This window comes from Epinephelus moara, chromosome 16, assembly GCF_006386435.1.
Source record: "Epinephelus moara isolate mb chromosome 16, YSFRI_EMoa_1.0, whole genome shotgun sequence".
Classification (NCBI taxonomy): Eukaryota; Metazoa; Chordata; class Actinopteri; order Perciformes; family Serranidae; genus Epinephelus; species Epinephelus moara.
This window is the reverse complement of record NC_065521.1, coordinates 28,671,511-28,697,998: the sequence shown is the minus strand read 5'-3', so window position 1 is coordinate 28,697,998 and position 26,488 is coordinate 28,671,511. Positions and strand designations below refer to the sequence as shown.

The 26,488-nt window shown below is 41.5% G+C and overlaps 2 protein-coding genes across 2 annotated transcripts in view; one reads left to right on the top strand and one right to left on the bottom strand.

Moving 5' to 3' along the window:
* Positions 1-1,992: 1,992 nt before the first annotated feature.
* On the bottom strand, positions 1,993-20,626 carry samhd1 (SAM domain and HD domain 1). Its single transcript, XM_050064944.1, has 16 exons — positions 20,311-20,626; positions 20,084-20,150; positions 19,822-19,894; positions 17,012-17,172; positions 16,455-16,570; positions 16,045-16,115; positions 12,742-12,900; positions 12,370-12,470; positions 12,136-12,244; positions 9,271-9,362; positions 9,066-9,181; positions 7,098-7,237; positions 5,750-5,845; positions 5,295-5,399; positions 5,005-5,142; positions 1,993-3,474 (listed from the first exon to the last, which is right to left on the bottom strand). Exons 1-16 carry the CDS (start codon positions 20,489-20,491, stop codon positions 3,325-3,327), a joined length of 1,875 nt encoding a protein of 624 aa, XP_049920901.1. The 5' UTR covers positions 20,492-20,626; the 3' UTR covers positions 1,993-3,324.
* A 287-nt stretch (positions 20,627-20,913) lies between these two features.
* Positions 20,914-26,488, top strand: part of LOC126402336 (deoxynucleoside triphosphate triphosphohydrolase SAMHD1-like) — an 18,167-nt gene continuing 12,592 nt past the window's right edge. The window contains exon 1 of the mRNA XM_050064236.1: positions 20,914-20,925. Within this exon, the coding sequence (XP_049920193.1) occupies positions 20,914-20,925 (12 nt within the window). The remainder of the gene's footprint in view (positions 20,926-26,488) is intronic.

Sequence of the window (26,488 nt, the reverse complement as noted above, 5' to 3'; positions counted from 1 at the left end):
GTGACTGAGAGCCAGTTGAAAAAAATGACACCAAGGATAATTATGTTTGCATACAAAATCTTCACCAGAGATGTAACAAGCAAATTAAAAAAAAAAAAAAACAGTCTTATTCAAATGGCATCACAGACTCCTATAGGACTGAAACTCAAAGTTTAGGGATTTGTAACTTGATTTAGGACTTGCCTGTCTTGAGTGGAAAGACTTGGGACTTAGACTGCTCAAAAAAACTAAGGGAACACTAAAATCACACACAAAATCATCAACCCAGCGAGGTCTGGATTTAAAAATCACACTGAAAATCAAAGTAAAAAATTGGAATCACAAGGTGATCCAACTTGAAATGTGTGCCTGTATGCACTCCAAACAATGTCTGGGTATGCTCCTGAGGAGTCGGCGGATGGTGTCCTGGGGGATCTCCAGACCAGGATCAGGGCATCAGTGAGCTCCCGGCGGTACTTGGCGCCCTTAGATGCGCTAATACATAATGTCCCATAGGTACTCATTTGGATTTAGGTCAGGGGAACAAGAGGGCCAGTCAATGGCATCAATACCTTCGTCACACAGGAGCTGCCTACACACTCTGGCTACATGAGGCCGGGCATTGTCCTGCACCAGGAGGAACCCAGGGTCCACTGCACCAGCGTAAGGTCTGACAATCACTCTGAGGATTTCATCCTGGTACCTAACAGCAGTCAGCGTACCGCTGGCTATGACATGGAGGTCTGTGTGTTCCTCCAAGGATATGCCTCCCCAGACCATCACTGACCCACCACCAAACCAGTCATGCTGGATGATGTTACAGGCAGCATAACATTCACCACGTCGTCTCCAGACTCTTTCACACCTGTCACGTGCTCAGTGTGAACCTGCTCTCATCTGTAAAGAGAAGTGGGCACCAATGGCGGATCTGCCAATTCTGGTGTTCTCTGACGAGCCAATCGAGCTGCGTGTAAAACCATTCCCTTTTTGTGGGTTGTCTTGCTTTTGCCTCTCCATTGTACCTGTTGCCACTTTCATTTGCACCAAAGCAGGTGAAACTGGTTCACAGTCACTTGGATGGATTGATATCCCTTTAGTTTAACTGACATGTTGTTGTACTGTAACGATCAAGTGTTCCCTTAATATTTTTGAGCAGTGTACTTAATGACTTGCAGAACAATGACTTGGTCCCACCTCTGGTATTTGTAACATGAGGAACCCATATTAGAGACCTACATCTTGCCCACGCCCTGACCGATGTGCTGCAAGGCCTTATTATTGTAAAACCTACTGTTTGCATTGGACAAGTTTTTCTTCTGCAAAATATGGGCAGTACAAACTTATAGTTTTTTTTGTGCATTTGAATAAGGCTATCATACTGTTTGTGTTTTATGGCTTTTTATGATTATTAAAAAGAAAATTGGACATACTTCTGAGAATTGCAAGCACCAGCGTCTGACCAGGCTAATAAAAGGCAGTGCCAGTCCCTTAAAAGTAAAAAAGTAAATCCGTGCGCATTAAAATATATCAGAAATTACACTGACTTCTTTCCCCTTTATGAGTATCACACCTTAAACCATCCAACTCCATCAAACAGCTATTCTATACCGAAATCATTGGCTGATGTTGATCCTGATGATGTAAAACAATCTGATACTCAATCATTATATAATTTACAATCTCTCAGGTCTTGTTACAAATGCCTACTGGATGACGTCAGAGCTCGACCTAAAATGAAACTGTGTATCTGCTATTTTTAAAATTCTTTCTTTTAATTCCGTGAACATGAACATGTTTTTTTCCTGGCAGTAATTATTCCTCCTGCTCAGTCCTCCGAAGTGTGGACATACGGACGGATGGATAGGCAGGTGGCACATTATACATACAGCAAGAAAAACTGTTTCAGTGCTCGTACGTTGTTTTTTGGGAGACTTGTGTGAACCTATCTCTAAAGATATACTAGAACAGAAGTAATCCCTCTTAATCATCATTCACAGCCAGCTAGAAGTGTATTATTGTGTATCTGTATGCAAAGATTCTGCCCTCTGTCTGTACTTTCTTATTTTCTGGGCTTGGGATGTTTATGGGAGTGTACCTCTGCAGCGCTCAGGTGAGGACGGGGCTTGGGAAAAAGGTAAAGCCAGGTGCCAGACCATAACCAGCGGCATCCAAGTGACACTGCATCAAAAAACATGCAAATATGAGAGTGAATCAAGGTTGACTTTTACTTTCACAATCCTGCAAAAGTACACATTTAACATTTGAATATTTTACTGTTGCATTATCAAATTCAGACTCAACATTTTTGGACTGATGTTATTTGTTGATTGCGAAGCTGTAGGATTTTATATATATAAAAAAACATTTTTTTTGGTACATTCATCTGGTCTCTAAACTGCCCTCTAGTGTTCAACAAGTGTACTTACATGAGGACACAACTGAGAGAAAGAGTTTTTATTTTCAACCCCTTTATATAGATATACTTTTGACAGAATCTTCTCAAACCCGTTAGTTATTTTCTGTTTGCTGCATTCTTTCAAAAATATACTTCTTTTGTACACAACTGGCAAAATAAAAGAGCCAGCTATGAGGCAGGCAAGTTGGAAAACATTTTAAATGGTATCCACAATTACATTTAAAATGTTGCACAGATCTGTAGGTTCTGTGAAGGGCAAGCTGAGCTACTTACTGTACTGTCAGGAGAATAAATAAAGCACTACACAACTCACTCAACCAGAAAACACCTCTGAAAAATAAATACATTCAAAGTCAGGTCAAAAGTAAGGTCAGGTAAAAACAAATGCTCACTTTAAATGTCAGAAACCACTCCCAGAAATATTTGACTGCATATTTGATATAAAAGCCTGAAAGTTATGGGGAAAAATTTTATCTGAAAACAACAAAAGAAATGCCCTGAAACACATCAGCTGTAAAAACACACCACCCTGAATACACTGCATGTTCAGAATAAAATATTCTGACCCTGATTTATTGTTTTTGATACAAACACATGATAGCAGCGCTAATGGATAGCAAACAGTAAAAAAACAATAATCAGCTTAAAGCTTCAAATGGAGTCCGAAATAAAATCCTGATTAAAATGATCAAATGAAAACAAAAGATGTGTAGGGTACTGAGGGGGGATCTGTGTAAACACCCTGAGTACAGGCCCTGAATATGCCACCATGAATCCTTTTTTAAAAATTCTTTAAACAGAATTTGTCTGTTTCATTTTTGCTGTGCTCACCAACACACTCGCCTCGTAGAAACATACATGTATTTTCACTCAACACTGTCTCATCTACCAAATGTGTAACAGGGGGGTGTTTGCTTTCTTCCTCTTTCTTAGTGGAATGAAAGCTGAACTTTGGCTTTCTCATGTCCATTTACACAGTTTACTCTCCTGGAGCTGCCAGCTTTGCCATCCTCGCCCTCGTTGTTGTTTGCCCAGCTGGCTTTCAGAGGTGTCAGCTCGGGTGCTATTATGTCTCCGTCCTGTGTGTGAATAAAACCCCATAGATATCAGAGTTAACAAGGGCAGCGTCAAGTGTAAACACCAAAAACAAAGTCACTGTGACTGATGCAGGGCCCTGCACTGGGGATCTGTGACATAATTCTTCCCTCCCAGTTCAACAATGTATGTGGACCGGAGGAGGAATCATCAAAGACATCATAGAAGTAGCGGTGATGACAGCCGACTGTTGCATCGCCTCACGTCGCCAAGAAGTTGTGCTTGAACACACCCAAAGGCTACAGTCTGCGCCTGCGTGAGAGGAGATAACTCTCCATACCAGCAGGGGGCGGTAGTTTGTCATTAAAAAAGGCAAAGCACATTAAAAACACAACCTGATGATATTTAAAGTGTGCCAGCAAACATTAAACAATCATGAACTGTTCCTGCTAAAGAGCTTGATGACTAAAAAAAGAATCCTACCTAATATAATAAATTTGTTTCGATCTCACACCCCCTTAACTTTAGTTGCTTTCCTTACTTCTGCTTCTCTCCTTAAGCACTGAGCTGACCAATCAGAGTAACTGACAGGCTCCACCACTTATTTAACATGCTGAATGGTCTGAGAAACAGCCAATTCAAGTTTCGGTGAATCAAAGGATATTACAGTTCCTGATATCTTGATAGAAACCGATGCGTCATGGAGGTCGCCCAGTTTATTTTCCAACGCCTGTACAACGGCTAGTAGGATGCTAGTTTAGCTTGTGCTCATTCCTTTCTATCTTTACTGTATGTTTACTGATGTTTACATTTGAAAACATCGACCTGGCTAGCAAACGGAAAGCTAGCAGAATTCAGCAGAAGGAGAGTTAACAGACTGGTTTTCCTTATCCCGATGAGTGACTCGCAACCTCGTGCCACCGCCGCCAAAAGCCAACCACAAAAAGCACCACCAAGACTTGCAAGAGCCTATATCTAGCAAGGCTGACAGAGAGGCAGCTGGATCGTTTCCTGTAACTAAGCCACTGCCCGCAGAGAAGACGATCTGCTTCCTGTTTATATTGGCACATGCACGCCATTGTATCTGAATGGTCGTGTGATTCCCGTTTTGAGGTGTGTCAGTACGGATGGAGATAAATTCTGAAATGCTTGTGTGTACGGAGATTGTTTTAAAATGCTTTTTTAAAATGAAAACGTGTAAATGTGGATGTGGCCTATGAGTCAGATCCAGTGTAGCTACGAATGATCTTTATACAGTCTATGGGCCCAACAAAACGTGCTTTCCTACCACAAAAAAACTTCCAGTGTTTTAAAAACCATTGTTTAAATCGGCGCATGCCCCGTCTATAGTTTGTAGACATGTGTCATATCACCAGTGTGCGCTTGCCCTGTATGTGCATCTTTGAGTGCATCTGACACAAGACAGAAACAACTCCGGGACTTGCTCATTACTTAGCTCAAAAGTGCTACTCATTTACTATTACATTTATTTGTCCATCGTAAAAAAGTCCCTACAGTTTGAGGTAGAGGCAAAGTATCTATGTCATGTTCAACAAATATACCTGAAATATTACCTGAGGTTTTGAGAAGTCTTTCTTTATGCACCAAAGGACAAAGTGCTTCTTGGCTGCCTCCAGACTCCTGTCATCGGTCTTCTTGCAGTAAACTCTGATGAGCTGCTCTGCAAACTGCTCTGGGAGAAGTTTAGACACCTGACAAAAATGAGAGCACCACATAGTTTACTCTGAGGCATGCCATTTGAGACAGACAGCTTCGACTCATTAAGAGGAAAACGTCCATAACGCAACAGCATGCAAAGACAGATTCAAGATTTGAAGTCCGTGGTCTTTTCTTCAGTTCTGACCTGGTTCTTGCGAATCTGGATGGCTGTGGTCAGATCATCCTTGCAATAGAAACGCACATTGTTGATGGGGTTCTCTTCCCCCATCCCATAGTCCATAAAAATGACCTAAAAGAGAACGAGTTTTTAGATCATCGAGTTCATTAAGCCACAAAGGTTAAGGCATTAGCTTATAATCCATCCATCCATCCACAAATTTATTTTGACGAGCTGTTATCTTACAAAGACTATTGCACATTCATACATATTACGTTTTTGTCAAGCTTCACAGAGGCTTATTATATATTATATACTACGACAGTCTTTCGACAAAATAACCCAGTAACGCCGATTCCTGTAACCACAGTAACTCACTCCTATTTGCATGCGCAAGGCAAGAGAGAAGGAGTAGGGAGAGATGTTGTGCTGCTACCAAAATTGACTGTATTAGATTAAAAGTAATTACATTAAAAACTCACTTGAACGACAAAGTCCTCTGGCTGCAGATTGACATCCTGGGAGCTGCTCTGAGGGATGGATTGAGCCAGATGTGCCTCCCAGCTTTGAATCATCTCCTTATGAACGGAGAAAGAGCAAGAGCATTTCAACAAGGACAATACATGAGATATGACCCTTGGATTTTTATCATAGTGGTATCATAGCAATATAGAAGAAAATACAAAATATATTTAACCACAAAATGAACAATTTCTTCGCTCAAATCTAATCTTTCCAATCTATTTTCCAAAATCTAATGACACAAACAAGTTTCATTCCGTTTATCAGGAAGCTCATTAGCTTCATCAAAGCATCAACAAGGGGTCAGAAATTGTGAGTCAATTTGACGGTCGAAAGAAATTGTGAGCAATTTTCAGTTTATCCTTAAAATAAATTATCAAGCAGAAATACCAAACATTTGCTGGTTCCAGCTTCTTAAAAGTGAGGATGTGATGCTTCTCTCCATTTTATATTTATATCACAGTGACTTAAATATCACTGCGTTATGATCAGACAAAACAAGCAATATAAAGACATCACCTCAGGCTCTGGTGAAGTGCATTTTTCACCATATTCTGATTAGGGTTGGGTACTGTTCATAATTGAACTGATACGGCACCGGTACCGGTATCTGGAATTCGGTACTGGTACCAAACGGTACCTTATTTCAGTACTCTTTAAAGTCTAAACTTCTCAGTTTCAACATTTTATTGAGAACATTTAGGAACAGTGCTGCACGTTAACTTTTGTCTGCACATTTTTTTTGTCGCCATTGTTGCTGAGACTGAGGTGCGAGTCATGCGCTCTCGCTCCGCCTCCACCTCAGGTACCGAAATTTGGCACCGATTCATTTTAAGTGAATCGGTACTCGGTAGTACCGACGTGAATCGGTACCAAGTACAAAAAGTACCGAGTTTCGGTACCCAACCCTAATTCTGATACTGTTTTAGACTTGACAATTAAGTAATTAACAAAAAGACAGATCATAGATATGATAGATCAATTGATAATAAGATTGTTAGCTTAAGTCCTACACGACAACTCAAAAGCATCAGAGAATACACTGCAAAACTAGCTAACAATCATACACACCGAAAACAAACTGCACAAAACGACAACTAGCTCCAACAAAAAATATTTCCAACTACTCAATGAATACAATATGAGTTACTTAGCCTCATACTCAAAGACAGATGTAAATTCTTGCAATAGTTGAACAATTCAAAAGATACTTCATAGTTACGGCTATGATTATGATTTGCTGACGATGGATGCTGTGATAAGCAGTTGTGTGTTCCAACACAGCCATACAAAGACACAAACACACACCCGGGTTACTTTCACAGGTTTCTTTGCCTGGGTTTGGCCCAGACACTTGTAGAGGCGTCGACAGATGATGTTGCGTAGAATCTGCCTTGATTCAGCCAGCTTCGGGGAGGAGGAGTAGAGTATTTGTTCAAACACATGATCTACAAGACAAACCGAAAATTAGTAGGGGACACATCAGATGAAGCAAACTAAAGAGACCAAAGTCAATCGAAAAATTACAATTAAATTACTCAGAATAATGTCAATCGGTATTAGCTGTTAAATACGAATGTTCGGCTGTTCGTTCCCTTTTTCCATACAGAGTTTGAGCAGGGTTAGGCTGAATGTTCAGTGCGACAGTGGCAGTCACGTAATGTAGTAAACACGCTAACTGCGCTATCGAAAGATCAGAAATGCGCAACATTTTTTGCCGACACGAGATATCGAACAAAAGCCATTAACTGTATTTTATTAAGTTGCTGTGAGCTGTAAATTCACCAATTCTATGCAGAAGGCAGAAGATAATGTCATCTCTGAACCTGTCAGGCCTCCCCGCAAAGCCTCCCCTCCTATGGGCAGCTGCCTCTGTGTCTGCAGCTGCCTGTACAGAAGTACAGCGTGAAAGCTAAGAGCGCTGACTCTGCAGCTAAATCTGGGGACCGAAACATCCCCAGAAGCACACTGCACTCTGACTGACAAAGAAAGCAAACGAAACAAAACACAGAAACTGCTCGACTTGAAGACTGTCAGTCGACTGAGGGGTCATAAAACATGAATGTGATAAATCGCCTCAATGTATTCAATACAGACAAATGTCACAAAAACAGGAAGTGAAGAGGTAAAAGATTAAAGTGCAATAAAAGTGCGTGTAAGTACAAAACACACACATTCGTGTCATTTTAATCTAACTGGGTTTGAAGCAGGGATTTAGAAGTAATCCCTCTCTATCATCACTTATGACCCACTAGAGGTGTGGTGGTGTATTTATCTGCAGAGACTCTGCCCTCTGCCTGTATTTTCTTATTTTGCTATGTTCAGGATGTTCCTGGGCACAGTGTGCAGGTGAGTTTGGGACTTTATAAAAAGGTAGCTGACAGATGCCGGACCATAAGCAGCATGTATCCAAGAGGAGGCTAAGACAATCGTGGACACAGCGCTGTAAAAACTCTAACATAATGAGGGAAAATGCAAAGGGGACAAAGGTCGGGTTGACTTTTACATTCACTTTTGCTGGCTGCTTTAACAGTAGCTGACAATCACAGTTTACTAGGGGTGTAAATCACTAGTTTTATCATGGTACAATATGATGATATGATATCTATGTTTATTACAAAGTCTGCCATAATACGGTTTCAATTCGATGCGATTCAGGGGTCTGCCAAGCCGCCACTCCTTTTACTTTTGCTTTGTCCCATTAAAGATAAAAAAAACAAACAAACAAGTGCAGTAAAGTTGAATTTAAATTGACTCTGCTGCCACACATAAAACAGCACATGGGGTAAGTTAGCCTTCAGGGTTTCTGCCAGAAAGCCTTTGCTGGAGGAACTGTTTACATTTCATCCCAAACCATCATCTTTTTCCTAAAACCTCAGGTCTATCTGGCTTAATGCCCTGAAGGCAAGCTTCTCCTAACAGCCATAAAGCATGAACGAATAGCAAGATCATTTAACATCATGACCTGTATTTTCTCCTAAAATCTAAAATATTTCCATGCTGTTGATTTATTCCAGAGTAAATAACGCTATCCTGTCCCGTCTTTCTCTTGGCTGCTTCCATCTGCCTGCTGCGGTTTGATGGTAACACAGAATCCTAAGTTTTCATTTTGCATCGATAATTATGGATCATTTAATTAATGTATACATCCAGACCGATGGACCGTCACACCCCTATAGCATACCTTAGCACAACATGAAAAAATGTGTTGTTATATAACATGATTTATCTGTTTGCTCATCAATTTGGTGTTTGAACACAGTGGCATCTACAGACCTGTCAGCTTGGTGTAGGCCTCCATGTCATCTATGGCTGTGGAGAGAGTGAACATCTTCCCTCCTGAGCCTTCAATCTGGATGTACTTGTCTGCTTTTAAAAAGGCCTCTGTGATCCTGGATGATCATACCAGACATCATCATTTTTCAAAAACTCAACCATGAAGCAAAGACATCAAGCTACATCAGAGCGATTAGCTACTTACATAGTCTCTATGATGTTGCCCACTTTGTGCTGGTAGGCTCTTCTGTGGAGACAGTTCCTTGTGTGGAACATGTCGTACAGGTTGCCCACCTCCTGTTAAAGGAATTATGTGCATTTCAGATAAGATAATATACATAACATAAGTTAGGACTTAAGTTGCAAAGGTATACGATTTTCACTGTACTATAGCCATCTCAGAAAATACCGCCGTTTCACCGTATCACCATATTCCCTAGAAAGGACTTTATTTTTCCTGAGGGAAATTGCTGTGCAGTAGTTGCATTACTAAATTGCAGGAGTGCAAATACAAAGAGTGCAATCTATGAGGACTAAAATAACATAAAAGAAAAAGCAAATGTAACAAATATAAAATACAATATACACTCACTGGCCACTTTATTAAGTACACCTTGCTAGTACCAGGTTGGCACTCTAAATTTATGAGGACAGTGGGATTCATCATTAGTGGAACACAAGTACGAACAATTCTGTGGTTTACGAACACATCATGAATCTGATGTAGACCTTTATTAGGGCCTTTCTTAAGATATATTTCTATAGACATATAAAACAAGATATTGGGGAATGAGGCCCATTGTTCTTTGCCCTCATGCTCACATTACTGGAAACCTTAGCTAGCTACCCTAACTGTCAGTAACTGATGTTTCTTTACTCTTTGCTGACACCTCATTTAGGGATAATGTCAATTCTGTGATGCTGTCCGTGATTCTGTTGTCACAGAGACTGAACCCCTCTGAGTGCTCATTATGTTCTGAGGCGGAGCTCTCAGGATGGCTACTAACATTTCATTTGGGACAGCATCACCCAAATGTGTTAATTAGCAGAACAAGACAACAACTGGAGAGGAAGGCCAGTCCTTCTTCCCAGAGCATTCAAGCTGCTTCCCAATGAAATTTCTGTGCCAAAGTAATAACTAGGGCTGCCCCCCAATAAGAATTTTCCTAGTCAACCAATAGTCGTCATTTAGCGCCATTAGTCGACTAGTCGCCCGCCTGTTTACGATATTAATTTAATTATTAAATGATATATTTTGGGCGGGGCAACACAATGGTTTGAGTTCAAGGTGTGAGAAAGAATAGTATCAGTAACATTGTTAACACTGTGCTACATTACAGAGAAATACAAAACCGTACTAATGAACCTTCATTAATATAGGCCTATATTTTATCTACAAGTGCACGTCACACACTGAGCGAGCCGCCTGTTAATGACGCTGTGGGCTAATGGGCATGTAGCTACTTCCATGTTTCAGATGATACGTCATGTTTGTAGTCGACCAATGAAGATGAGTTTACATATCACCTTGGGTTCGTCCTTCACCTTCTCAAAATGATCCCACACTTTGGATTTCCTGCCCGACATGTTATTAACTAGCCTGTGGAATAACCGCAGGTACCAGCCCTGGAAATTAGGGGCCGTACACGTGCCGTGTCTTTAACTGCCTCAAAACGTGAGGTCTGGCGCTGGGCGCTACACTTGTGCCTTTTCTAGCCAGCTTTCAGGAGCATGGCGGCAGGTTGCGGCTGAGGTTGCTATGCATAGCCTATTTACCTGAAATCCTGAGTGCAGAGCTGATCTTCTTCCAGGTGCTGTTTATAAGTGTGTAGGCCTATCATCTGTGGGACAGATGTAAAGCTCTGGGTAGCCCTGCACTAACATGATCAACTTTTCTGTATTTATCAGACTGAATATTTAGGGAAGAAGGGGAAAGATATCTGTCGGCTGTGATTGGTTTATTACGTGACTCCTGTCTGACTGCTAAGCGTGGCCACTTCCTGTGTCTGTCCTTTCAAATTTAATTCTCACATGGGGGGTCGGTAGCGTAGTGGATAGTGCTGGCACCCCATGTACAGAGGTGATGCCTCGCTGCAGCGGTCGCTGGTTCGACTCTGGCTTGCTACCCTTTGCTGCATGTCAACCCCACTCTCTCTCTCTCTCTCACCCCATTTCACTCTGGCCTGTTCATTAAAAAAGGTAAAAAGCCCAAAAAATAATCTTTTAAAAAAAAAAAAAAAAAAAAAAAAAAGAATTCTCACATATCCCAGTCATGTAGGTTTTGATTTATTTTGACAAGGCGCAGCTGCTAATAGAGTTTCACGTTTGTTTGATTTTATTTTTTTTTCTGCGACAATGTGACGAACGAAATCCTGACAACTAATGACCTTTCTGGTCGACTAATGTTTGGTTGACTATTAGGGGGCGGCCCCAGTAATAACTGACACTATGGAGTATTTGTTGCTGCATACATGCGACTATACTCATTCAAAGAGAATACCAAATCCAAGCATGTGGTCAAAGTGCTTGAGCCCTGCTACAGTGTGCCTTTACAAGTGGATTTTAGTCAATCCATGGTGCCTGCCCTGTATTAAGGGCAACTGCAAGCTGTAGATCAGGAATTAACAGGTAAGAGTCTTGTGATGGAGCATTACTGACATTTGTGTTTTGTTTTGTTTTTCTTACTGACAATATGCCAGTACTTGAGTGCCTTAACTGTTACAGTAAGAATTATGGCCAATGGGTGACTGCTGGATGTTTAAAATTTTCAAAATCAATGCAAAAAATATTAGTTTGTGCCTTTTTCTTTTGTTTTCTCTGCTGTAAAAATCCAAAAAAAAAAAATGTACTAAATCATGACACCAAAACTAAGGTACATACCAAACCGTGAATTTTGTGTTGAGTGTACACCCCTAAAAGTAAACTTGGCTGCAGGCCCCTGCCGGCCCCATCAAAAGACACTTGCAACCTGGCCTAAAAAGTTTTCTGGGGGGGGGGGGGGGCCCTGAATCATCTCAACACACTGCTGCTTTATAAGCTCTTCAAAAAGCAGATATAACAAAGTCAGCACCTTGTCTCTCGTGCAGATGTGCTTCTGTCCGTCCACCTCACACACCCTGGCAAACTTTAGGAAGCGGCGGTAGTCAAAGTTGTTCTGGATGCCCAGGTGGTAGCAGTCCCTGAGAGGAGACAGTGAAGAAATGTGTGACAACACAGTCAGTTAAACTAAAGAGAAAAATATGAATATTCTATGTATGATTTGGGATATTATTAATTCATGAACTAACACATCAATAAGTCCCACCTGGCAAAGTAGTCCCACTTGTCTACATCAATGCCATTTCTTTTGTTGGCCACGATTTCATAAAGGAAGGACTTGTCCTCTGGACGACCTTTATATGGCCACTGCAGAGATGACACCCAACAGCAAAATCAGAATCAGCTTTATTGTCCAAGTATTTGCAAGCATACGAGGAATTTTCACTCTGGCTCTCAATGTTTTTACACAGTGCTTAGAACAACAGGAAGATACAAACACATACAAACAGAGACACAGCTAAAAACAAGTTAGTAGGTGTGAAAATATGTACATACACATTATTATTAATCAAACAAATCGGACATGAGCTGTTGTAGCCACACAGACTTATTTTACATAAGCAGAACTGACAGCTACCTTCTTGCCTTGAGCTCCACTGGGATCCAGTGGTCCAGCAATCTGTTCCTTTATAAAGTCCAGGTCCTCCGGTAGCACCAGGCCGTGCTGCTGCATCACCGGCTTCAGGCCATTGTCATTTACCAGGTAGTCAAACATGTCTAGAGAGGCTTTCTCATGCTGCAGAGTACACAGACACATATTATTATGGAAATGTGCATGGTCACAATTTGAAAATGAAAGCACAATGACTCAATACTCAAATAGAAAAAGCTTATCTCAGCTAAACTGTGACAGCACACCAATACGATTGTCTTATCTCACGTTTTCCTGACGGCAGGTCTGTGGTCATAACTTACATAACGACGTGTACCTTGTAGTTCTTATCAGTGATACAGCTCATTCTGAACAAAGCAATCACTATGTTAGCACTTAACTTTCACATTTACAAGTCAAATGACATTAAAAGCCTCTGTAAGCAAGGTGCTGTTTATTGCTGTGACTTCACAACTTCTGGTAAAGCAGGAAATATCATCACTACAAATCACTGACCAATTTAAAGGAAGAATAAAAAGAGGGCAATCTGTGTCCTTATAGATAAAGCCAAGGAAGGAATTATGTGTGTATCTTAAAGACTACATCACCTATTTGAGAGTTATGTGATGAGAGGATTTGTGTCTGATTTGTGTCATTCCAGCATACGAACATCCTAAAATCTATTGGACTCTTTAAAGTTGCAGTGGGCAACAATAGCCCCTTTTACACTGCCAGATTTTCCGCGAATGTTAGGCTGTTTTGCCGACAAGCTACGAGCGTAGATTGGAGAGGTGATCCGAGGTGCCCAATTTTCCGCCTCAGAGGGTAGTCATATTGGCACAACCCTTTTAGTTTAAACAGACCGAGGCGCCCTTCCGCAACGGGACTTGTGGGAGGAGCTGTTGATGACACTGCATGTGCAACTCACTGGCAGTGGATAAATAGGAAACAGCTGATAGCAGGAATTAGCGAGCAGCTATCAGCAAGAGGGAAACGCAAACCTGACAGACACTGTAAAGATGAGCAACTGAGGAGACAAGGAATTGCTCACCCTCCTTGTCCTCGCAAACAAAGAGGCCATTAACCGTCAGATGACGGGGACGGTGAAGAACGGGCCGACTTACGAGAGAATCGCTGAAGGACTGACCAGCCGCGGCTTTCCTCCCATGTCACTGTTTACGTCACATGCTGAGCTACACGTTTTGCTACTTGCTCACCCCCCCCACTGCCCCGAAAAAGGCGCATTCTGTATGAACAAAAGTAGGTACGCGGCATTTTGTTTTTATACTGCCAATGCTGAAAAAAGACTGATTGGGCTTTCCTGCAAACTTGCACAACTCCTATCTAAAAAAGGCTATTATATTAGTGATGAGAAGAGCAGGCTGCAAGTAACCCCCCAGCCAGTTTGTGTTGTTCACTCACCACAAGCATACTGACTCATGAATGGCTGGTGTTTGTTTTTTTTTGGTACCTACAGCTGAGTGTGTGCTGATGAGTGACTCGCTCAGTGGGTGTGTGTTCGTGAACAACTCCTTTGTCAGCTCAGGGTGTGTGTGCTCATGAATAACTTGTAATTTGACTTAGGGGTGCAGGCCAAGGAACAGCTCTCGGAACCTAACCTGGCTCTCGAGTATTCATTTGGACATATTTGTTCAACGTATAGAGTAATCGCTGCCCAACCTCCCACATGTGAACATGACTCTTCCATTTTTCTAACTATTTAAAATGGGAAAAATCTTATTATGAGACTACTGCTGTGTTAGTGTGAGCTCTGCGCGGGGGAACAGTCAGAGAGAGTCCACTTGCACACACTATTAGCATCACAAAGCTAACGTTACCTAACAGTTGACAGGTTTAAAAACAGAGTCATTGTCAGTGTGAGCTTGTTGGGACTGTTAAACTGCTCGGTGGTGGATGTTAGTGGCTGATTAGTCGACTAATCATTTTATCGAAAAATGTGTTTAAATGTTGAAAAATGTCGGTGTGTCTCTCCCAAACCCCAAAATTATGTCATCTAATGTCTTGTTTCGTACTCACGCCAAAGGGTTTTAGTTCACCGTCATGGGAGAGTGTGTAAAGCTGCCAATATTTGAACGTAAGAAGCTGCAATAAGAGTATTTTGGGGTAATTTTATAGTACTTTTCTATGAAAAATGACTCAAACCGATTAGTCGACTACTAAAATAGTCATCAATTATTTTAATAGTCGATTAGTCATCGATTAGTCGACTAATCCTTGCAGCCCTACTCCAGAGAGTCCTTTAGTGCTGTGTCTAACAGGAGTTTGTTGATTTTTCACAGGTTTTTAATTTATGATTTAACAGGTGAACTGAAGTCTGGTTGTTTCATAAATACTTTTCAAATTGCACTTGGTTTCTGTTGTTGGCCAACTTATGTTCCTATTCTTATATTAGACCTTTTTCATAAGTACTCAAGTGTTCTATAATATTTTTTGTGAGGACTCAAATGTAGAAGTTACTCAAAATGCCCATCCTTATCATGCACAACTGCACATGCACCATTCAGAAGCATGATTTTAGATTCTCTCACACTTGAGAATTGATGTCACTTGTTTTTTTTCTAAGAATTGTTCAAAAAGACAGACTGTTCACAGATCCAGCGTCACTACATTATGTCTTAGATAAAAGCACCCAGGCTTTAACAGTCTCCACAGCGGCTGTCTAATAGAGCCCTCAAGGCCTTTTCCTGTTACTTTTCAAAAAAAGCCAGCCGTTTTCCAGACAGTAATTATTATCTGTCCCTCTGACTTTTCAGGGTGTTCCCATTTTTTCCATACAAACAGTATATCTGTCTTTGTGAAAATATCTTAACTACAGCAGTTGCTATCTTATTTTGAGAACACTGGGATAGTCCGTTTGAGATGTGTGGCTGAAGAAACTGAACTGAGACGCCCTTTTAAGCAGTAATTGTTTGTGTCAGATCAGTTGGCACGGATTTGTCCGGCCTAGTATGTTTCAGTTATGTAAGAAAGGGTGCTCTTTTGCATCTCTTTGACTGCCGAATAATTTCCAGATGACTCATAACACCGGTTTGAAACCTCTGCAAACTACAGGCCAACAACACAAGTATTTTGTTCAGTCTGAGGAAATTCAGCAATCAGAAGACGAGAAGAGAAATGTCCCAGACTGCCTGCATTTTCCAACTGAGAGAAAGATAATCTGTCGATGCAATTTATAACTCCATAAACGTATTTCATATTTTGGCTGTGTTGTTTGACACTCGCTGCATATGGCTAAGGACAACACACACACACACAGCGTTCTCTTACCTTCCACCCAATTCCTGGACGTGCTTTGGGGATGAACTGTCCATCAAACATGTGGGAAAATGGCCCATGTCCTGAAAAGTGACGGGGACGAGGGGGATTACGGGGGGAAATCAAAACAAAGTTATCGATTTTGGTGTGTGGGAAGCTGCATGTCCTCAATTTCATTTCATTTTTTAATTTGACTTTTATTCTCACTCATGCCCACACCCAGTGCCTAAGAGGATAACACCTTAAACATCTGAGGACCTGAGTACCACTCACCCAGGTCATACCCCTGACCATTAGATCAACACTGGCTTTTATGTGACACTTTGTGGATAGTTACACTTTCATTTTTGGTCTTGAACACACCAAGCAATTACCATTTAAAACCTATTACATGTAATAGTGAAAAAGTGTGTATCACTCACCCAGGTCATGGCAGAGACCAGCGATCTGCACACAAAGGATGTCTCTGCGTGAGATAAGGAGTTCTGGCTGCCTCTGATTCAGAGCTTGTACAAGACGCCCTGCCAAGTAACCCACCCTGTATCAGCACAACAAAACCCAGATATACAGTGAACATTCAACAAAACATGACAATAAATAACTATAAAGAGATATTAATACTGAACAGCTAAATCTGATTTGACGAGCATAATTTTTAGTTGGGTACAGCCCTGGATGGTACCAATGGAACCATTCTGTACCGTCCCCATTTTTGCCCCCCCCCCTCTGTTGGGGTACCTAGCACACAGATCTGGTACTAAAAAGGTAGAGCTGTGAACACTGCAGTCCGTTGACTGGTGAGTAGCAGACGGTCACTCTGCTCAGGGCTGAGTTGTGGCTGGTTTTGAAGCTTTTCTAACCACTGTTCATACTGTGGCTTTACAGCTTTATATACGTATTTAACAGCAGAACAATGCTGGTTCATGATGCCTCGTTATAAACCCTAATCACTACACACTGTTTTTAACTGAGGACCTACCCAATGCAGTGTTCAAAGCGGTTGTGGGATGCTCCAGGAAAAACAAAGTAGGTCCCTCCAAGCTGCTTGAGGTTTCGTAGTCTCTGGAACTGAGGTGTGTCAATGATTTTGATGAGAAGAGGGTGCAGCTCCACATGCCCATGTATGGGATCGTTAAACACCTGGCAGAGGAAAGGACAACAAACAGCAAAGAAACTTGTTTTACCACTCATAATTTAAACGTATAACCAGTCCAGACTAGATAGACATGGTTGGCATAAAGAGGAGATGAAAGAATAAGCAACTGTCTGCTTGTTCCCCAGTAGGACTTGTTGAGCTAGGCTTGGTAAACTTGCTGGTGCTGTTTTGCATGTTTTGCATGTTTTGTCCTTTAACGGCTGTTTGTTCTCTGTTTGGTGGTAAGCTATCATAATCAACCAGCCTAATGTTATAAGTTGAGTCTGCCCTGAGGAGGGAACGCTTCGTTTTCTATTTTTTTTTATCAGACAGCCAGCAAGATCTTGTTGGTGTCCCCGTGTCAGGGATAATAGTCTATTACATACACCCAGAGGAAGATGGGTTCATGAACCCAAAACCGAACTGCCATCACCAGCTATCTAACCTGACACACACAGGGAAACAAGACAAGTTCAGGTGGCGCTCACACTGACAGTTCTGTCACACCATTTTTTTATTTTATCGCTGCTCTGTGACGCAGAAAACGCCCACACTTGACTTGGCTTGTAGGTGGATACAAGGTGGCTTCTAGGTGAGGATGATGCTCGTGAGGTCACCAACTAGCTTGCAGAAAAATATCAGCGCCCTGCTGGCGAAAAAATGCGAACGACAATCTAGTTTTCTAGCAAATCTCGGTGGACGTAAAGTTGGGTTGCAGTGTCATATCTTGCCTGAGATAAAAATCAAACAAACCACAATCACACTGTTCAGTGTCTCATCTCCACTTTAAAACAAGATAGAAACGACTGCGTGATATAGTGAGTAAAACAGTAAGGAGTAGAGTGAACTAATAGAGGCGTAGCTTACACGATAAAAGTGTGACTTTACCAGTGATTTAAAAAAGAATGAGCAGATTGAAGGCTGGTAAAAATGTCAAATGTCATCATTCAAAGTCATCTCTGAAAGCTCTGCAAAAAAAGGGATCAAGGAATCGGGGCCTCTTTTATAAAACTGATTGGAGGATCCACACTAAATGTTTGCATACTTACAAATGAGGAAATGTAAATATGCTGAAACATATTCTGAATTATAAAACCTTGCGTACATCTGCCAGTGTGCAATTTTCTTTTATAAATCCCAAATCAACCTGGAATTGTCTGCACATGGACCAGCCTCATATCCCGCCCTCTAAGTGCCCACATTCAACCATAGATGGTCAGTGCAAAGCACCTCATTAATCCTGATTGATGCATAGGCATGAGCCAGCCAATCAGTGGTTCTTTACAGTAAATCATGGCAACGGCCGAGAGGTAAACCTAGAGAGCTAATTTTCCTGACGCAGAAATCGAGCTGCTTGTGGGAGAGCTGGAAGTAAGAAAGCACAGAGCTTATTGTTTGGTGGGCAGTGGGGTCACAAACTACAGTAAAGGCAGCGAGTGGGAACATGTTCTGCTGCTTTTAATGCAGTCAGTTCATCAAACAGGACACTACTTCACATAAAAAAGTCAGATCTAAAGATGAATGCCAAAAAAAAAAAAAAAAAGAAATCAACCCTGACGTCTTTTCTAATTTAGGCTACACTACTTTTATTATGTGCAGGTTAAGATGTGGCGGGTGAGAAGTGTCGCAGTGTCTCCAGTGCGCTCTGTGCACCTGAAAGCACACTGCACCGTTTTACACACTATCTGAAAACTAAGACGGTGCTGGGTGATATAGGCACAGGGGAGATTACTTAAACTGTTGACACAGTGTTCTGCTGATGTTTTCTTGGATTTTTACAGCCGACGACATTAATGTCATCAGTTATAACGATTAATGTGGTTGAGGTGAGAATGACTCGGTTTATTCACACTTACTATCGGGTAAAGGAAAACCAGTATTTCCTGAATCCTGTCACGCGCCACTGTCTTACATCACCCAGCGGCACATGATGCGCTCCACAGCTGACCACAAGTGTCAGCAGCACACAATCTGGCACCGACCCTCCTCTGTGCTCCAGTAGTGGGGAATGTGATGGTGAGACGGGGCTAATAAAATACTGAGCGGGATCTGAGCTGAGATTTAAGGTGACATATATTTTGCAATCAAAAGGTGTTCTGGCTCACTTGGCACAAACAACGCTGCTGCATTTGAATGTTTATGAAGTGGATCTATACGAAAGGTGTAACTTAAATGTGTGAGAGATCGTTTAAGTATGATTCCTCTCACATCTAATCTCCACAATCTGGCTTCAATTCACCACCTCACCATCTGTGTTGCCAATTTCCCCTGTCTCCAAATTGAGTTTCCCTAAATTCACATACATATCCAAGTCAAGTTTTTCTTTATAAACCCCGATTTATGCTTAGAAAGTGGCGTACGCACATTTCAAGCCCTTTTTTGTGCGTACTCAATGGTTATAAATGAGGCCCCTAGTCTAGCCTTTCCTGTTAACCTTTTCATTTATGTTGTAACCTATTTATTTATTCAAGGTGTAGGTGGGGAACAAAATAGTGGTCAGAAAATGAAAAGAAAGGAAAATATTCTGTGTTTCGTGCACTAACCCTTGTGTCCTCTCACACTTCCTTGCTGTTTATCCTACAAGTTCCCCTCCTTTATTATGCCTCCCTTATCACTTTAGCCTTGAAAGTGCAGCTTTGAGTTACAGCTTTTACCTTATTCGGCTCTGCTTCTATCTGCCACAGCTTCCTGAGGCTGTGTAGGATCTTTAGACGGTCACCAAGGTATCTGGACAAATGGAGGATGGGGAAAGGGGGTGAAAGAGACAGAGGAGTGAGGTGTCAAACATTACAGCAAACCCAGTTAGAACTGCCATGTGGTCCTGCCCTATTGTGACACCAATGTGAGTGGCTTTGACCACACTTTTTCCTACCCACAATGCCCTTAATTTCCACACACCCACGAGGACACACTTACTGTACGCCAATCTTCTCCAGGTCAGCATCACTGAGATACCGCAGCCCGACACCTGTGATTTTTTGAGCTGGACAACAGAGCGGACATCACTGATGTTAGCTTAAATGTCACAACACACAAACAGGAACAGCAGGCTAGCGGCGCAATAAGCAGCTCTCAGGTGACTTAACTGCATTTAGACCCACAATGAGAACTGTCAATGTAAGCTAGCAAACCACTAAGCTAACCTCTAAATGCATCTTCCCATTCTCCGAGACCCTCTGTTCGCAGGTAGTGACACGTTTCCGCCACTTCCCATTGCACGTAGTCCGAGTCCAGCAGCCGGACCACTGACACTTTCTTCTCCGGCGTTTGGTAGCTGTCATTAGGGGTCACAACTGCCTCTAACGGTCGTTTTCGGTTCTCCATGTCTTACTGAGAAAAGGGCAGTAATTTGGGTAAGTCAGAGAAGTAGACGGCAAAATTACAGCCGGTAATGTTACCCACGTCGACTGTAACAGCTGACCGGTTTGCTCTGCACAAGAGACTCTGAGGCGGTGAAAAATACCCGGGTTTTGTTTCTACGCCGGGTGCGTCAAGCTAAACCGGAAGAGAGATGTTTCCGGTATTTTTTTCAAAATAAAAGTCCATGAGCTACATACAGTAATGATTTTTTTCTTGGTCGTGCAATTCTTCTGGTCAGTGGGTAATAAGCGGGCTACAGTCCCTCTAGTAGATAAGGGAGTGTTCTTTATTTATTTTTTTATTTTATTTATTTATTTATTAATCGTGACTTCCCTGAAGCTACAAATAATTTTTTAAAGTTTGTTTTGGCCAATTTTTAAGGAGACATGCCGTTCAAAGTGAGTTTGAAAGGCATGTTTTCCTTCAAATGTGCAGTAAAGTAAAACACAAACCAAAATACAACCATTTAAGATTGTATGCCCCTCCTCTAAGCCAAAAAAAGTCCCATAAGTCCCCCAAACACACACACACACACACACACACACACACACACACACACACACACACACACATAAATAACAAGCAAGCAAACAGTCATAATCTTCAACACCAACATGAAGGTGCTGTAGCCTACACCACCCAACTTCACTGTTACTGTTTGCATGCTCTCTGCAGAAAACAGTGATAGGTAGGAACTATAATAATTCTTAGTCTAAGGGGCTTATATATAAATAAAATAATAGTTAAAGTGTTCACATGACAGTGGAATAATTACTACACGTAATGATACAACTTAATTTTGTAAGTCCAAAATAACAATGTGGAAGTATTCCTATTTACCTTTACAGATCAAGTACAGCACCTCATAGCAGTGCCCCCGCCCAGCAATGACAATGTACCATGCCACACTGCAAAAACTGCTCAGGGATGGCCCGAGGAACATGACACAGAGCTCAAGGTCAAAACCTGGCCTCCAAATTCCCCAGACCCCAATCTGATTAAGCATCCGTAGACACAGCGGTACCTCAGAGGTAACCCTTATCCACAATGACTTGGCTCTTGACATGTCAAGGCGTGGACACAGGACCACTGGAGGGTGTCCTGTGGTGTTCGGCACCGGGGCATTGACTGCAGGTCCTTTGAGATCTGTCCCTTGTGAAGTGGGGTACTGGCATGCCCCATGGATGCTTGATCAGGTTGGGATATGGGGAATCTGGAGGCCAGGTCAACGCCCTGAGCTGTTTTTGCAGTGTGGCACATTGTCCTGCTGGCGAGCCATTGCCATCAGAGAGCGCCCCTCTCATGTGGGTTTACTTGGTCCGCAGCGGTGCTTGGGTGGGTGCTGTGTCAAGTGGCATCCACATGAATACCAGGACCAAAGATTCCCCAGCAAAACATTTCGTTGTAACAAGATGATCGCCTATTAGTGGATATTCACAGTGTTTTACTTGCTTCACCACTGTAGAGAAACAAAGAAAAGTAATTTTGTGATTTCGATCTAAGTTGTTGATTGTAGTTTAAACTTTATTGAATATGTGAAAATATTACTAAGATATTATTCTGAAAAGTAAAACTTGCTTCCGGTATCTTGTTTGCTACTTACAGATAACTTGACGCAGCTTGCACCTCCTCTGCTGGCACGCGGAGGGTGGAGCCAAATATAGTAGAGCGAATGAGGCCACAGTGTTGACGCCTTAACTCCGGATTACGTCCAGTGAGGACGACATACGACCTCAAGTGCGTTTTGAAATGGTTTCTTCCTATCCGCATATTGCAATTAAAGAATGGATAGGTGATTTTAAACACAGGAAGTCAGGGAGAGACCTGCATTAACACATTTATACATTATAACATTTATACCTGAACATTTTGCAGTATTCATAATAATAATAAATCCAAAAAAAAGACATAAAGTTCCATTAAAAGCCAGGTAAGGTAAAGGTAGGACTTGAGTTTGCTTGTGAAAACATCAACACTCTTTGCGGCCCTCAGGTCATCAGGCAGAAGGTTCATCGTGGACCATATGAAATGATGCCTCATTATGGTTGTTGTTCCAACTTTGGGGATGATTAAAAGGCCACTCTGAGAGGACCTGAGGGTGCTAGAGGGTTCATATGATAAAAGCAAATATAATAAGTAAGTAGGACTAAGACCATTAAGAGCTTTATGAACCAAAACAAGGATGTTAAAATCAATTCTGAAGCTCGCAGGAAGCCGATACAGGGACTTTAAAATTGGTGTAATGCGTGCTCTCTTGTGGCCCTCGTCAACGCACGTGCAGCCGAGTTTTGTAAGAACTGTAACTGAGCAATGTTTTTCTTAGGAAGACCAGACAGTAGAGTGTTACAGTAATCAATTCTGCAGGTAATAAAAGCATGCATCAGTGTCTCTGTCTGTGTTGGCCTGAGAGAGAGAAGCAGTTGTACTCTGGCAATGTTCTTAAGATGATTAAGTCTGGTTTTGGTTGTACCTCTAATATGTGGTTCAAAACTAAGGTTCGAATCAAACATAGCTCCAGGGTTTCTCACTTGTTGACAGGGATTTAGTGCTGCACTGCTGGGTAACTTCATCAATAAAAATACATAAAAATATTAATTTATTATATTTTGTACTAATAATTTGACTCTGCGAAGACAAGCTGCCAAAATAAATGTGGTTGAGAAAAAGGTCGCCGACAAATTCTGCTTTCAAAATGCAGTGAAGTATTAGCCGAAGTAAATTGGCAATACTCAAGTAAAGTACAAGTACCTCAAAAGTGTATTTAAACTTGAATAAATGGACTTATGCTCATACTTTATACTGCGGTGAACCTGTTCCAACTGACCCTCTGTTTAAGTCAAGTTAACGTTTTATTAGTCAAAGTCACAATATACTCTATCATTATACTGCTGATATTTTGTAAGGTCACAGGCACCTTTGACCACCAAATTCTAATCAGTTCATCGTTTAGTCCCAGTGGACGTTTGTGCCAAATTTAAGGCAATTCCCTCAGGGCGTTGTGAAGATACTGTGTTCATGAGAATGGGGTGTAGCTACAGAGAGACAGAAGGACAACTCGTAAACATAATGCCTCCGGCCACGGCTAACACTGGTGTGGAGGCATAAAAAAACGAATACATACCTTGATGGGAATGTCTGTTTGGACACATCTAGTGAATTAAATACCAGACGAATTAGGGGAATAAATCTGACCCAACATGACCAAACAGTGATGATGTAATTTTACGAGCGATATCAAAGGGAAAGCTCTCTAGTTTAAGTTTCACTCGTCTTCTTCTGGCTATACTCCATCACACTATCTTTACATCAGAAATATTACATCTCACACCTATTATACTTAATGTAAAACACTTTCCAGTTCATCAGTACAGTCTTATTTTTTTGTCACAACCCCATTCAAGTCCTTCTGTTTTATCTTTTTGACGAGTATTAATAAACACAAACATGTATAAACATGTCTACATTAAAGGTAGGATCTGGAGGATTTTCAAACAAAACAAAATATAGACATATACAAATGAAATCCTGCTTAATCATCACCTATGGGCTTCTACTCATGTGTGGTGGTGACTCTGTTTGCAGAGCTCCTGCCCTTTAACTGTATTTTGATGTTTTTGTGAGCTCGGACCGCTTCTGGGTGGAGATTTCCCCAGCCAATGAGAGAGCACAGGTGCCGTGCCCAAGCGTGTCCGAGCGTGCACCAGCGCGAGCCTTGCCTGAACCTCTTCTGTGAAGCCTTCTTCCGTACCTCTGGGCTCCGTACACCCAGGAGAGTTGAGCCTGATAGGAGGGGCCAAATTTGAATGTGTGTTTACAAACAGCAACTGGAAAATCCTTCAGACCCTACCTTTAATGTGTACGCAGCATTTTAATGTTGTAGTTGAGGTGGAGCAAATTTTAACCACTTTATAGATTGTTGGGTGGTTGAATCTATAACAGTGTATCACCTTTCTTTAAACTAACCATGTGTTTTGTATGTAAAATCTCCACATGAAGCAGTAACTACAGCAGTCAGATCAATGAAGTGAAGTGAAAGTATAAAGTAATGCAGAATGGGAACACTAAATGAAAGAACCAGTAGCTCAAAACATGTACTTGGTGAGATTAGACTCCACCAAAGCAACATCCTCATGCCCAGGCGTCCTAAAAGATGGACTTTTATCCTGCGCACACAAGATAACATTGTGGTAAATTAGAAGATAAAAAAAGTGATGAAAAAAGGTAAAGATGTATTATTTTGGGGGTCATTGAGGAGTCTGCAGCATCTTATCACTGCGGACAGTTACAGTTCAGCAGCATAGGACAGCTACTTTGAAACTGTTTCTAGTAAAGTTCAACACTCTTTACTGATAAATGGGTGACAAAGTAAAGTTAAGTTTCAGTTTTACTCATCATGAGATGGATAAACGAGTTTTAAATGTATCATTCATTAAGTGTGTTGGCATGTTGCTCTGTAAACACTGCAGCTTGTGACTCTTGTGTGACTGGTTGGCCCTATGTGCAGTGCCAGGTAAACACAGTGGAGGAGAAATTGAGCAGGACTGGCACCTGCTCTCTGTTACTGCAGCAGTGCATTTAATATACTGTGAGGGAACTAACTGGCTGTTGCTATCAGTTTTATCTGTACTTATTAGTATTGTTATGACCCAGGTCATTATTTTTTGAGTATTTTCCTTGTGTTGATCTGTGTGACCTTTAAGGTGTTCTCTCTCTCCTCCTGTCAGAGTGTGTGCATGTGTTGAAGCTTGATATGTTGTTGCGAGGCAGGTGGTGAATGCTGATTGGGCTGGCACATGAAGGTTGCTGACACCGGATTGGCCCACTTGGAGTCAGAGGGTTTTTAAACCTTGGCCTTTCTTGGGAGTGGGAAGAGTGGGGAGTCACACATCATGTTATGTCTGGGTTCCCCTAGACCGGGGATATAACAGTATGTACCCACAATGCAATAAGGCCAAAACAAAAAGTTCTGGATTCTTTAAAGTTTTCATTTTCATGCTCACCTTTTCTCTCCTGTGCACTCTCTCAAAAATTCTAATAAGCTTCATCAGCAGGAAGATAACCAAATAAAATTAAGACAAAACTGGGAGTGGTTTTTCCTGGTACTGTTTTGGGTCATAAATAGGTGTGTCTAATTCTTGTTCTGCCAGGTGCTTAATGATTTCATCAGCGTGTTTTTAAAGCCATCCCTGTGTAGCTGTGGCTTTATGCTTGGGCTCACTGGGCCTTACGCAAGAGCATTTTCCTATACTTATCCTGAGTCTCTTTTTCTTCTGTGAAGTTTGCTCCTTTGAGTGCTCCAAGTCCGATTCACATACAGCACCTTTAATCATTAGCACAATCTGTGTCCATACATTTCAATGTAGGGCTACCTCTGCTGTGTTTATGGGCAGGTATTGTTTCAGTTTTATTAGTCAGTGCTCTGAAGTGTTTTTGTTGTGTAATGAATCACAAAAGAATTTTAATATGATGGCAGTGACCAAACTGATAGGTGTGGCGAAGACACAAAAGGCTGGCGTTGTTTAAACCCTGTCACTGTGCAAGTCTGTCTTAATCAGCTGGATATACAATAACAATATTCGCGTGACTATCCTGATATAGCCAGTGCTCGTCATATCAACATCAGAAATGACAAATGCAGCTACGACCTCTAGACGCTACAAAGAACTGAACTGTGATTGATGGGAAGTGGATGAAACTTGTGAGTACCTACAAGTCGAAGAACGAGGACATAGGTGGATAAATTTAAAGGTAGGTTTTCTGGTTTGGTAAAATAAGTTGATGACTAGTGTTCATCTCACTGCTGGCCTTAATAAGTTAGCTGTTGAGAACTGTTTTTACATAAAGAAATGCTTTGGTGTTGTGCAGTGTGGTAGCAAATATCAAGGTCATTTGTCATGATAAGTACAATGTGATATGTAAAATATAAAATGAAACTATGCACACAATTCTGAAAGCTCATGT